General features: G+C 41.3%; 1 protein-coding gene and 1 long non-coding RNA gene across 7 annotated transcripts in view; both read right to left on the bottom strand.

Moving 5' to 3' along the window:
* Positions 1 to 6,652: 6,652 nt before the first annotated feature.
* LOC122459065 lies at positions 6,653 to 8,072 on the bottom strand. Its single transcript, XR_006279505.1, has 2 exons — positions 7,622 to 8,072; positions 6,653 to 7,391 (listed from the first exon to the last, which is right to left on the bottom strand). It is a non-coding gene; the product is annotated as an uncharacterized LOC122459065 (long non-coding RNA).
* A 1,275-nt stretch (positions 8,073 to 9,347) lies between these two features.
* GHRHR (growth hormone releasing hormone receptor) overlaps positions 9,348 to 12,414 on the bottom strand; it is a 70,051-nt gene continuing 66,984 nt past the window's right edge. For 3 of the 6 annotated variants that reach the window (XM_038391946.2, XM_038391944.2, XM_038391948.2), the window contains one exon: positions 9,348 to 12,157. In XM_038391946.2, the coding sequence (XP_038247874.1) occupies positions 12,032 to 12,157 (126 nt within the window). In that variant the 3' untranslated portion in view covers positions 9,348 to 12,031. The remainder of the gene's footprint in view (positions 12,158 to 12,414) is intronic. The other 3 variants (XR_005291341.2, XR_005291340.2, XM_038391949.2) reach the window with 2 other exon arrangements.

Below are 12,414 nucleotides of genomic sequence, written 5' to 3'. Positions count from 1 at the left end.
CCCACGCACCTTCCCCAGCGCGTCTCCCTGCCCCACCTGCAGCCCCAGGGCAATTTAAAGGGGCCGGGGGGGCGGCGGCCGCCACCACCAGCAGAGCAGCAGGACTAAGGCGGCTTCCTGTCCGCCTACTCCATGCTGCTCTGGGAAGCAGCCCCTGGGTGGGAGGTGTTTCCCATGCTGCCTGAGCACCGAGCTGCTGCCAGAGCGGTTTAAGGGTCACTTTTGGAGCCAGCGCTGCCCAAGGTAAGCGCTGACCCCATGACCCGCTCCTGTACCCCAAGCCCCTGGCCCATCACAGAGCCTGCACCCAAGCTCCGTCCCAGAGCCTGACACTCACCCCTCCCAACCCAAACTCCCTCCCAGAGCCTGAACCACCTCCGCACCCAAACTCCCTCCCAGAGGCTTAGATGGGGTGTGGGAAGGGGGCGGGACTTGGACCTGTTCTGGACACCACCAAAAATTATCCAAACCTGCAGCTAGTGCTTGCAGTGTAGTGAAGGGGTGCCATATTCCTTCCTCCAAAGTGCCCTGAGCTGGCACACAGGCCCAGGGACACAATGGTGCCCCGTGGAAAAAGCAATCGTTGTGCTGTGACGCTATAACCCACTGAGGAGATCTCTCAGTGCCTTCACAATCACTGCAGAGACCTAAGGGAGGCAGAAAGGAAAGGGATTAACATCCCAGCTGGACAACGGACAGCGGATTTCACTGGTGCTGGAATTCCTCTGTATTTTGAACCACTCTCTGGAAAGCGAGTCAAGCAATTCATCCGTCGAAAGGAACATCTTAATTGTTGTGTGTCAAGAGAGAGAGTCAAAGATAGGAGCAATTTGCAGATTGAATGACAGTCTATTGAGGTCTCCTGCTGCCATCTAGCGGGAGAGGCACTCATTGGTTTTGAGTGGGTTTTTTTCTTCAGATCTACATAAATAAAATAATAGGTTTCAGAGTAGCAGCCGTGTTGGTCTGTATTCGCAAAAAGAAAAGGAGTAGTTGTGGCACCTTAGAGACTAACAAATTTATTAGAGGATAAGCTTTCGTGAGCTACGATGAAGTGAGCTGTAGCTCACGAAAGCTTATGCTCTAATAAATTTGTTAGTCTCTAAGGTGCCACAAGTACTCCTTTTCTTTTTGCAAATAAAATAATAGTAACAGTCAAAATAATGCATTGAATATACTCCATGCTGATCTATACACAATGTAGCCTGGATCTTAATCTTTATATTTTATATGATAAAAGAACTAAAAGAAGTATCAAAACAACAATTAAACTGAACACAACTATCAATTAAAGCACCATCCATCTAAAAAAAGAGGGTGGTTCTGTATTCATTCTCAGACCTAAAAGGGGGACCTTCCATAGTCCAAGGTCCACAGTGGCAAAGATACCATTCTTTGTCCTCCAGGCGCCACCAGCCCCACATGTTGCGGGGTGAGATGCTACATAGGGAGCTAGAAGCTCAGAAAGTTCTTGGATCCATTCTATTAATTGAATAAAGTACCTATTTCCAAAAAGCACCTGGGCTCCATGCATAATGAAGTTCAACGCTGCTTTCATTACCCAGTCTTATTGGCCCATCTACAGATCCCCAGCCTTACTCCATCCCCCAAATCTACAGACAAGTAGAGGTGGAAGAAAAATTGATATTTTGTTTTGCTGGTCATTCAAAAAAAAAAAAAAGGGTGGGGGGTGTAGAACTGAAAATATATTTTAAATTTTTGAATAATCAAAATATCAAACAATTGTATTACACGTCAATTGACAAGTTTCAGTTGAATAAAATTGAAATGTTCCATTTTGATTTCAATCATTTTAAAATATTTTATTGGGATTTAAAAAAAAAATTAACAAGTTTTTAAATGAAAAGTCATTTTGAACCAAAAAATCAAAACATTTTGTTTCACAAAGGTTGAAACAAAATGCTATGATTTTGGGGTGGGGTATTTTTAGGCTATTTTCAACTGAAACAGCTTAGCAAAACTGATAATAAAATGTTCTGATGTTGCCACATTTGCATTTTTCAGCCGTAAAAAGGCTTGGACAAAAACATTCCCCCATCTGTACACACAACAGGACCCCTCATTAGCATTGGGGAAATCTTTAAAATAGGAATTCTCTTGCTTTTGTAAGATTGTGTCACACCCACTTATTTTCCTGTAATGTTGCTTTTCTCTTGAGAGATCACTTGTTTCTATCTTCATGCAGGCAGAAGATCAAGTGATCTTCCATTGTCAAAACAGATTGGGTTCTGTGTTCTCTTTTGTTTGTTCAGTCCATTATTACTTTCCACCCACTGAAGGGTGGTCATTCTCACTGGCGTTGAGAAGGTAGCACAAGAGCTAACCTGAGAAATGACTCCAGCCTGCCAATGCAGTAAGCGTGCAGTTAAATTGTTCTGTTTACATTATAGCAGTCACCGGGCAGTGCAGTGGTTATTGAGAATAATGTACGTTATAAAAGTTCAGTTAGGGAGAGATGCAGCCAGAAATATAGCTTTGGCTCACAGTGACTGTGAACTACTTGATTAAACTAAGTGAGCACTTGTTGTGTATGGTATAATAGGTGAGTTGCTAGAACAAAAGAGTAATTTTCCTAAAACACTGTAAACATGTGTCCGTTCAGCCTAGCTACAATGGAAATTGGAAAAAGAACATTGCTTTCTATTTAGTGTCATAGATTTTAAGGCCAGAAGGGACTCTTATGATTATGTAGCCTTCTGCGTAACACAGGCCACAGAACTGTACAACAGAGGAGAACCAAGAGGCATTTATAGCTGAGTTTTCAGAAGTGGCCACTGATACAGGGTGCCTTGATTTCAGTTGGCACTCTGACAATCAGGCCCAGGGGATCTCGGGTTCGGCAGCCAAAATGGGTGGAATTTTGCAGAAGAAGAAATGGAACAAAAGTACAGAAAGAACTTGCAACAACCAACGTATTCATCATCATATGGCTCCTGTCTTGAGGAGGCTTGTATATAGCTGGTGCCCAGATATTGTACTGCAATGCAAAGTATATTAAATATGCATGTATAATTATGCAAAGGTCCCATTACAGTACAAAAGGGTCATCAAACAGGTGTAAGTTATATTTATACATAAAGTGTATTTATATATACTTTACATGAAAATGAGAACAAGGCCCAATATTTCTGTCAAACAAATAATATTTCAAACATAGAGGAAGAGTAGGTAAATCAGTGTCACTTATAAAGTCAACGTGATAAGTAAAGGAACAGAGATCTATGCTATATTATATTATACATATATATACATACATATATTCTAATTGTTGAAAATTTAGGAGACACTAATATACATATGTATGGTTCTTAGCCATTAAGATATATAGCATTTACTATTACTATACTGTAAAATGCTTGCCAAATCCTATTACTACCTAAAATAAAAAATCTCTCTTTCTACTTTCTTTTTTTAACATTATACAATAACTATAATTTTTCAAAAGCTTTTATGAGATCATGTTCATCAACAAACAGTACTGGGACTTTGGGAACAGATCATTTAGATTGGTTTATAGTTTTGATTAAAAGCATTATGCTCTTTGTAGTAATTATGTAATCATTGATCTTGAGGACATCATATTAGCCTCTTAGTTTGACACACTATGAGTGCAGCTTGGGATGGGTACTCCATATGAAGATATAATTGACAGTCAAAGCAGATGTAGATTCTGCTTGCCCAATCTCATTCAATTTCAGTTTTCAGAAAACTCTCTGACAACTAGGGGATAGTGTCTTCAGAGTTAAGGATAGCACTGACTACTGTGTTTGGCTGGGGTGGTCCTTTGTTGTAATCTACCTAACTTACAAACACAGGAGCTTCTGTTTTTTAAAAAATAGAAATAGCTACAAACACCCAAATGACCCCAACATTGGGGGAGGCTAAAGTCTAAACCCAGTGTCACATCCACATTTTACTAATGGACTCATAAGATTCCTTAAAGCACTTGTGGTTTGGGCCCATCTCTACTTTTTTATTTGAAGGGGATGTAAAGAGTGGAATGCCCGTTCTTTTGCCTATTATAGTGAGAGTGGTCAAACCAATATACTTCTGACCCCACAGAACTATGTCAGAGGAAACTCCATGTATTTGCTGCAATGTTCTCATTGAAGAGAGGTGGCTGTTAACAGTAGAGACAGAACCAATGAAAAGCTACACTTTGTGGCACCGATCCCCTAGAAATTTATAGGGATTTCACTGGGTAAGATAGTGCTGACCCTCTCTATATGTTGGATAAAACCATAGGAGGCTGCACCTTTACTCCCATGATTATAATTAAATCGCATGCTTCAGAGCTTTAACCAGTCACCTGCAGGAGTCAGGAAAGACTTTTTCTCCCTGATGCTCAATTGGTCAGATGTACTTTGAGGTTATTTTTCACCTTCCTCTGAAGCATAAGAGGTTAGCTATAGCTGGTGATGGGACACTGGATGGGGTGGACCAATGTGCTAAGGTGGTATAAAGAATCCCCTTTCTTAGATGCCTGGCTGGTATCTCTTGCTCACATGCTCAGGGTCAAACTGACTTCTAAATTTGGGGTTGGGAAGGGATTTTCCCACAGCTGAGGTGAGCAGGGATCGGCCATGGGGAGGTTCACATTCCTCTGCATCAGGGAGTACAGTTCACCTGCTAGGATCATCTGGGCATATTTCACTAATCAGTTCCCTGCCATTGCAGGGGCCTTTGTCCATGGGCGGCAGCTTAGAATCACAGAATATCAGGGTTGGAAGGGAGGTCATCTAGTTCAACCCCCTACTCAAAGCAGGACCAATCCCCAACTAAATCATCCCAGCCAGGGCTTTGTCAAGCCTGACCTTATAAACCTCTAAGGAAGGAGATTCCAACACCTCCCTAGGTAACCCATTCCAGTGCTTCACCACTCTCCGAGTGAAATTTTTTTCCTAATATCCAACCTAAACCTCCCCTACTGCAACTTGAAACCATTACTCCTTGTTCTGTCATCTGGTACCACTGAGAACAGTCCAGATCCATCCTCTTTGGAACCCCCTTCCAGGTAGTTGAAAGCAGCTATCAAATCCCCCTTCATTCTTCTCTTCCACAGACTAAATTATCCCAGTTCCCTCAGCCTCTACTCATAAGTCATGTGCTCCAGCCCCCTAATCATTTTTGTTGCCCTCCGCTGGACTCTTTCCAATTTTTCCACATCCTCCTTGTAGTGTGGGGCCCAAAACTGGACACAGTATTCCAGATGACCAATGCTGAACCGAGGGGAACGATCATGTCCCTAGATCTGCTGGCAATACTCCTATTTATAAAGCCCAAGATGTTGTTAGCCTTCTTGGAAACAAGGGCACACTGTTGACTCATGTCCAGCTTCTCGTCCACTGTAACCCCTAGATTCTTTTCTGCAGAACTGCTGCCAAGCTGCTCGGTCCCTAGTCTGTAGCAGTGCATGGGATTCTTCCATCCTAAGTGCAGGACTCTGCACTTGTCCTTGTTGAACCTCATCAGATTTCTTTTGGCCCAATCCTCTAATTTGTCTAGGTCTCTCTGTATCCTATCTCTACCCTCCAGCATATCTACCACTCCTCCCAGTTTAGCGTCATCTGCAAATTTGCTGAAGGTGCAATCCACAGCATCCTCCAAATCATTAATGAAGATATTGAACAAAACCAGCCCCAGGACCAACCCTTGGGGCGCTCCACTTGATACCGGCTGCCAACTAGACATGGAGCCATTGATCACTACCCTTTGAGCCTGATGATCTAGCCAGCTTTCTATCCACCTTATAGTCCATTCATCCAGCCCATACCTCTTTAACTTGCTGGCAAGAATACTGTGGGAGACCATGTCAAAAGCTTTGCTAAAGTGGTGGCCAGCACATCCCTCGGCCTGCAGCGCTTTCCGCAGCCCCCACTGGCCTGGAACAGCAAACCGCGGCCAGTGGGAGCTGCAATCAGCTGAACCTGCGGACACTGCAGGTAAACAGATCATCCTGGCCCGCCAGCAGATTTTCCTGATGGGCTGCGTGCCAAAGGTTGCCAATCCCTGTGGTAGAGGCTCATGCACTAAGCTCCAGAGGTACCCGGTTCAATCCTGCCTACTGACGACCAGGGTCTGTCAGCATTACAAGTGGGGGCTCATCCAGGATTTCAACTGGGAAGTCTCTCAAGCTCAGGACATGCTTCCTTAGCTAGGGAAGTATGCAACCCATACACCTCTTGGGTGTGGTGTTCTGTCCCATCTAGTGGCACTGAGACTACTTAGAGAGAGAGATTAATGAATTTGCTCTACAGCCTTAGCTAAGAGCGAGTTGGCTTTTAGCTCGTGCGGTAGAAGTTCATGCACTAAGCTCTAGAGGCCTCGGTTCAATCTCACCCACCGATGAGCGGGGTCTGTTGGCATTACACTATAACCTCACTTTTGTGTTGGTTTGAATTTGTTACCTTTCCCTCTCTGGGCTGGTTCTGCCATAATAAAATAAAAATAAGCGTAGTGCTAGGGACTTTGCTATGGCTAGTGCTTTGACAAGGAAGATGCTCACATACTGTGATGAAGGGCAGCAATAGAATCTCGAATATGGATATTTAGCAGAACTAATGGAGCTGCCTAAATGAACAAAGAGAACTCAAAAGTCTGAGGGCAGAATAATAGACAAGAGAACAAGAGAAAGTGCTACCTGGGTGAATAATTTAATGCACTGAACACAGATTCAACATGCTACAATAGGACATTTATTCTCAGCTATTAATTGAAGATGGGGTCTTCAGCTACACAGTGCTCACAAAGCTGCTATTTACTGATAATTATTAGTATTGTTATTTATCTATATAGCTAGGAACATGACATAAAGATAAGAAGATTAAAGTCCTTGACCCAAGAGCTTACAATTTCAGTAGATCTCCCAAAGTCAATGGGTGTCACAAAAAGTCGCTAGATCATTGATTCTGTACTGACTGAGAAATATGCATGTAACCTATTGTATCACAACACCATTTCTTACAACAGCCTTGAAAATCTTGGGATTTTTCATGAAAGCAGAAAAAAGCTTGTGAGATGATTGGATCACAGCTCCAGGTATTCTGGTTGTAGAAAGTCAGAATATGTCTTTTAAGAGTTTTTTTTTTTTTTTCTTCCCACTAGAAACACAAATAAGAGTGTAAAAGTTTTGACTCAGTGGCCTGATTTGCCACTATCATAGTCCAAATTTATATTCTAGCTTCATTTTGAGCCACAATGAGACAACAGTTGTGGTTAGTATAATTGCCTGAAGGAGTTCCAGTTCCATTCACTTTTCATACAATTTTTGACTGCATATGAAAGCCAAGAACCTGGAGGAACATAACTGGGTGGTGAAGTAAGCACACACATGTTGGAAAATTCTTAATGTTAGGCCAGCTCAGGACTGTCTGAATTTACTGTAAAAAGAAAAGGAGTACTTGTGGCACCTTAGAGACTAACAAATTTATTAGAGCATAAGCTTTCGTGAGCTACAGCTCACTTCATCGGATGCATCCGATGCATCGGATGCTGTAGCTCACGAAAGCTTATGCTCTAATAAATTTGTTAGTCTCTAAGGTGCCACAAGTACTCCTTTTCTTTTTGCGAATACAGATCAACACGGCTGCTACTCTGAAACCTGAATTTACTGTAAATCTCACTCCCTTTCCAAAAAACAAAAAAGGTAAAAATTGTAAAATGTAAAAATGCAAATGTAAAAATAGTTTAATTTCTTATTCTAGGTAACACCTTTTAATCAAGGATACACTGGCGAACCTTGTGATATGTCGTGTTTGTCTGTGTTATAACAGACATTAAGATTACAATTAAAGCATATTGAATTAGTAGCACAACTCCTTTGTTAAACAAGTATAGATTCAGGAAATTCTCTGCTAGTCTACTGACAAATTACATCAAAGAGATGGAAAATTCACACCACTAAATCCAAAGAAACAGTTCAGTTACTAAGAAAAGGAGTATTTGTGGCACCTTAGAGACTAACAAATTTATTTGAGCATAAGCTTTCGTGAGCTACAGCTCACTTCATCAGATGCATGCGGTAGAAAATACAGTGGGGAGATTTTATGTACACAGAGAACATGAAACAGTGGGTGTTATCATACACACTGTAACAAAAGTGATCAGGTAAGGAGAGCTATTACCATCAGGAGAGGAAAAAAAACCTTTTGTAGTGATAATTAAGATGGGCCATTTCCAGCAGTTGACAAGAATGTGTGAGGACCAGTAGGGAGGGGGGGAAATTAACATGAGGAAATAATGGGGAAGTACTCCTTTTCTTTTTGTGGATACAGACTAACACGACTGCTACTCTGAAACCTGAGTTCAGTTACTGACATTTAAAAGAGGTAACAGCAGCAAGACAATATCTGCTTCTCTTGAGCAAGTTCATTCTCTTTTGTGTACAGTTATGTACAGAAATGAGACTCTAGGAGAAATTCTTGAAATGAGAGGAAAAATGGCACTTTCATTTGTGGGTGTTTTTTGTGCCACAGATTTAGTGTGTTTCATTATGTTCTCATGAAATGGCTGGTGTTGCATGCAAATAGGTGAACATTCGATTTCTCGCCTTTGTCTGTGAACAACATCCTGAATTTCAAAATTTACATTTGAACGTTTTTGCCTGAGAAGTAACCATTTGGAGTGAAAATGCAATCTCAGGAACTGCCATACCAGATCAACCTAGTGGTCAATCCAGTCCAGTACTGCAGCTCCAACAATAGTCAGCGCTAGATACTTCAGAAGAAAATACAAGAAGCCCTGCTGAAGGCAATGTTAAGATAAACTGTCCAGAGGGAAAGTTTCTTCCTACCCACCCACAGAGGTTGGCTTATGGTCTGAAGCTTTTCCACGTTAACTCAAAAAAAGTGAATTTGGATGTTTATCCTGGTACCACAGTCATGGGCTGTATCACAGAAATAATAAAGTGGAGTAAAAAGTGAGGGTATTCTAGGAGATGGTAGAGCCTTGCACAAACCAAAGAACCATTATTTGGGTGGAGGTGAGGAGAATGATACACTCCATTTCTGAAAATAATGCTTCCTTCATCACCTGCTTGTTTTAGCCTTCATTATGTTGATTCTTATCAGGTTGCTTTAGCACAGTCAAACCTTAGTGGCATAAAGCTTGAGCCAAAGGTCATTGAAGTCAGTTGGAAAGAGAGCCATTGTCATCACTGGCCTTTGGATTCAACCCATAATGCAGGCTGGTACACAAACACAAATACTAGGACTCATTAAGGCCACGTATTAATGTGTTGTGTTATAAATCTGCCATGTCCTTTTCAGATAAGATCCAATAGCACTCGGGAAGGACAAAAATCATTAACCAATTGCGAGAAGAGAACATTCGTGTGAAGTAAATATTTTCAGGTTTCCAAGACAGGATTACAAACAATGGAAAAAATTGAGGACAATCAATTCAACAGTTATCTGTGTCCTGATACACCACATGTAATATCACTGGTCATGACATGGGAACATGGAAAATGATGCGCACATTTAGAAACGTACAACACCAAACATAGAATGATCTCATAAGTACAAGAAAGATTTCTATTTGCCCTCAGTCTCATTCTCTTTTTTCTCAGTGTGGTGACACTATGTGCTCTATGGGGATACATTTCCAACTTGAAGATTAATTTTAAAACCTCAGAAGCTCGAAAACTCTCTCTACCCAATCATGTGAAAATTAATAATCTTATTGAGGCTGGATAATTCCTGGTGTATGGAGTGAAAACTCAAGTAATTACCTTGAGGGTTTAATCTTACAATGCCTCCAATCTAATACACATTGACTACATCACTCAACTCTTATAGGTATTTATATAAGGCACTGACTGCAGGAAAACCCTCATTTCACCTTGGGTCACATACAGTCATGTGATCAACGTGAATTATAGGTGCTACCCACCAAAGTGCCCACAGGATCTACGTGAGCAGGGGAAGGGGGTCTCCCGGCTCTGTGTAAGAGATATTGAGGAGTGCCAATGTGTGTTATATTTTCCTGGGAGTCACTGCACAGCTGGGAATTGTGCACCCCCCAGTCTCCATCCCCATCCCTAGTGCAGAAGGCAAGCCTATGGGTTAGAGGAAGGAGATTGGGGTCCAGTGCCAAAGCGATTGACCCTTACTTCCACAAGGGAGGGGGAAGATCTGTCCATGGAGATCAACCCATCCCATTGGATTACCTATATCGGGCTACCACACAAGAAAGGAGAAGGCCACTCCTCTCTCTGCCATATTATATTTTTTGTTGTTTAAACTGCTGAGATTAAAGCCCAGCGGAATGCCCAAAGGACTGGATGGATGCTGATTGACCTCTCACCCATCATCTTTCACTAAAGTTTATCCTCCCCACTTTCTGAAACTTGTTGTTCCTATTCAAAAAGTTCACTGATAATAATCACTCTCTCCCCAGACTCCAGCACCCATTGGGGAAAGCTCAATGAAAAGGACAAAGATAGGGAATGCATTTTGATTCCCAAGCTCCTAAATGAGTGTGATGACAATGGAGAGCAAAACCAGCCAAAGCTGTTTAAGAAAGAACTTAAGTCACCTGGCCCTTCTATAGTTGAGAGTGAGTCCCACAATTCCTATGTCCCTGCTATTTTGAGTGCTCACGGACACTAGAACAGACATGTAGCCCAGATCCTGGAAGATATTTAAGCTCCTAACTTTCACTGGGAGCCTAAGTACCTTTGAGGATCTGGCCCACAGTCTTTAAGGCAATATGTTCCTCTGAGAGCAGACGCTATTATGGAGAAATCTGAATTCATGCTACTGTTTGCATGTACTAATTGGTAACAACCAGCTCTTGTATCATGCATTATTATACTCTCTTCTAGAAGTGGGTGAAAATTTTCTATTGAAATCTTTTTTTGTTTTTGATGGAGAATGGCTTTTCCAAAAAAACAGAAATCTTTGCAAAAGAAATTCAAATTTGTCAAAAAAAAATTTTGTTTTTTCCAGTTTAAAACTGAAAAAAAAAATAGCGTTTGTTTTTTTTTGACAAAAGCCTGAAAAATCAAGAATCAAAATGTTTGGCAAGTGAACATTTCTTTTATTTTTGTCAAAAATTTTCATAGGGAAAAACAATTTCCTGACCACCTCTAGTCTCTTCCCACACTCATTCATTTTCTTCTTTTGTCTCTCTCAAACAACTCCTACTTTCTTACTCACTGGTTTTTCTATTATTCTCATTGCTTTCCCTTCTCAAGTAAAAATTTATCAATACGTTGCCTATCGTATTCTCTTTCTCCAATGAGCAGTTTCATTGGTTTCCCTGCTTGTTTTAGTTAGTTAGCCCAATTTCTCATAAAACACCACCCTCATGGAATCATCTTCCTCCAACAGCTCAGTTTCCTACTACTTAATTCTCAGAAAGTTTCACCTGTAGGCTACCAAGATACATTATTGGTGGTCCAGGGACCATAATTTGAGAAACAGCTTTTGCACAATATCAAGAGTTCAGGCTATAGTTGGGTTTTGCCTTAACTCTGGATCTCCTTACTTATGAGGGGACTGAAAACATTGTGCTGTAGGTTCAAAAGGCATTCTGTTTCTTGTTTGCTAGTCTACTGATTCAAAACTAGCAGTCTGAATCCAGTTCCCACAATTTGAAGAGGGTGGTAGTGAATTCCAGATCTGACACTTTCATGGTGTCACTTTAGGATACTTTTGGTGATCTCTCAGTTGATGTGCTTTAATGTGTAGTCCATGAAAATAGTTCAGAAATGGACAAAAGAAGAGGAAGTTGTTGTGTTATGATTCTGTTGCTGTGCTGCATATGATACACATGAAAAGGATTATATAAGCAGCCAACTGGTGTTTGATCTGATGCTGTAATTCTTGTAACTTCATATCCTTCTGTAGAAGTCTGGTGTGGAGAATTTCTATGGAACTAGACAGAACTGGATTAGTCTTCTCTAATTCACTCAGGCATTTTAAGTTACAGTCAGATGATTTAAATTCAGGTTCCTAAATCACATTTGGGGTCTTAAACACCATTGCTCCCAGTCCAGCAGCTGTCCCTAACACACAGAGGTAGTCATTTTTATTGCAGAACTAGATGGCATGGTCCACCTCGTCCTCTTCCTCCACACTGGCATAAGTCCATAGCTCTTCCCATGCCATCTCCGGCCAATTTCCGCTTGCACCTGAAAAGGGAAAGAAGATGTTAGTGATCCGTTAGGTTGATTTCCTCTCTATGCCAAATGAGCCCAGTGAGAGGAGGCTTGGGCTTACGTTCATAGTACGCAACTTGAGTACATACATTATGGACCCACTAAGGAACGTTTGTCATGAGAACTAGTCAACCTTTTTCAAATGTGACAATTTTAATGACATTTCACAATAAAAAATGGAAAATAATCTCAGTGTGATTTTTACTGCATATTTTCCAAACAAACCACAG

This window comes from Dermochelys coriacea, chromosome 2 (genome assembly GCF_009764565.3).
Source record: "Dermochelys coriacea isolate rDerCor1 chromosome 2, rDerCor1.pri.v4, whole genome shotgun sequence".
In the NCBI taxonomy this organism is placed as follows: domain Eukaryota; kingdom Metazoa; phylum Chordata; order Testudines; family Dermochelyidae; genus Dermochelys; species Dermochelys coriacea.
Note: the sequence above shows the minus strand (reverse complement) of the source record. Positions and strands in the feature narration are given on the sequence as shown.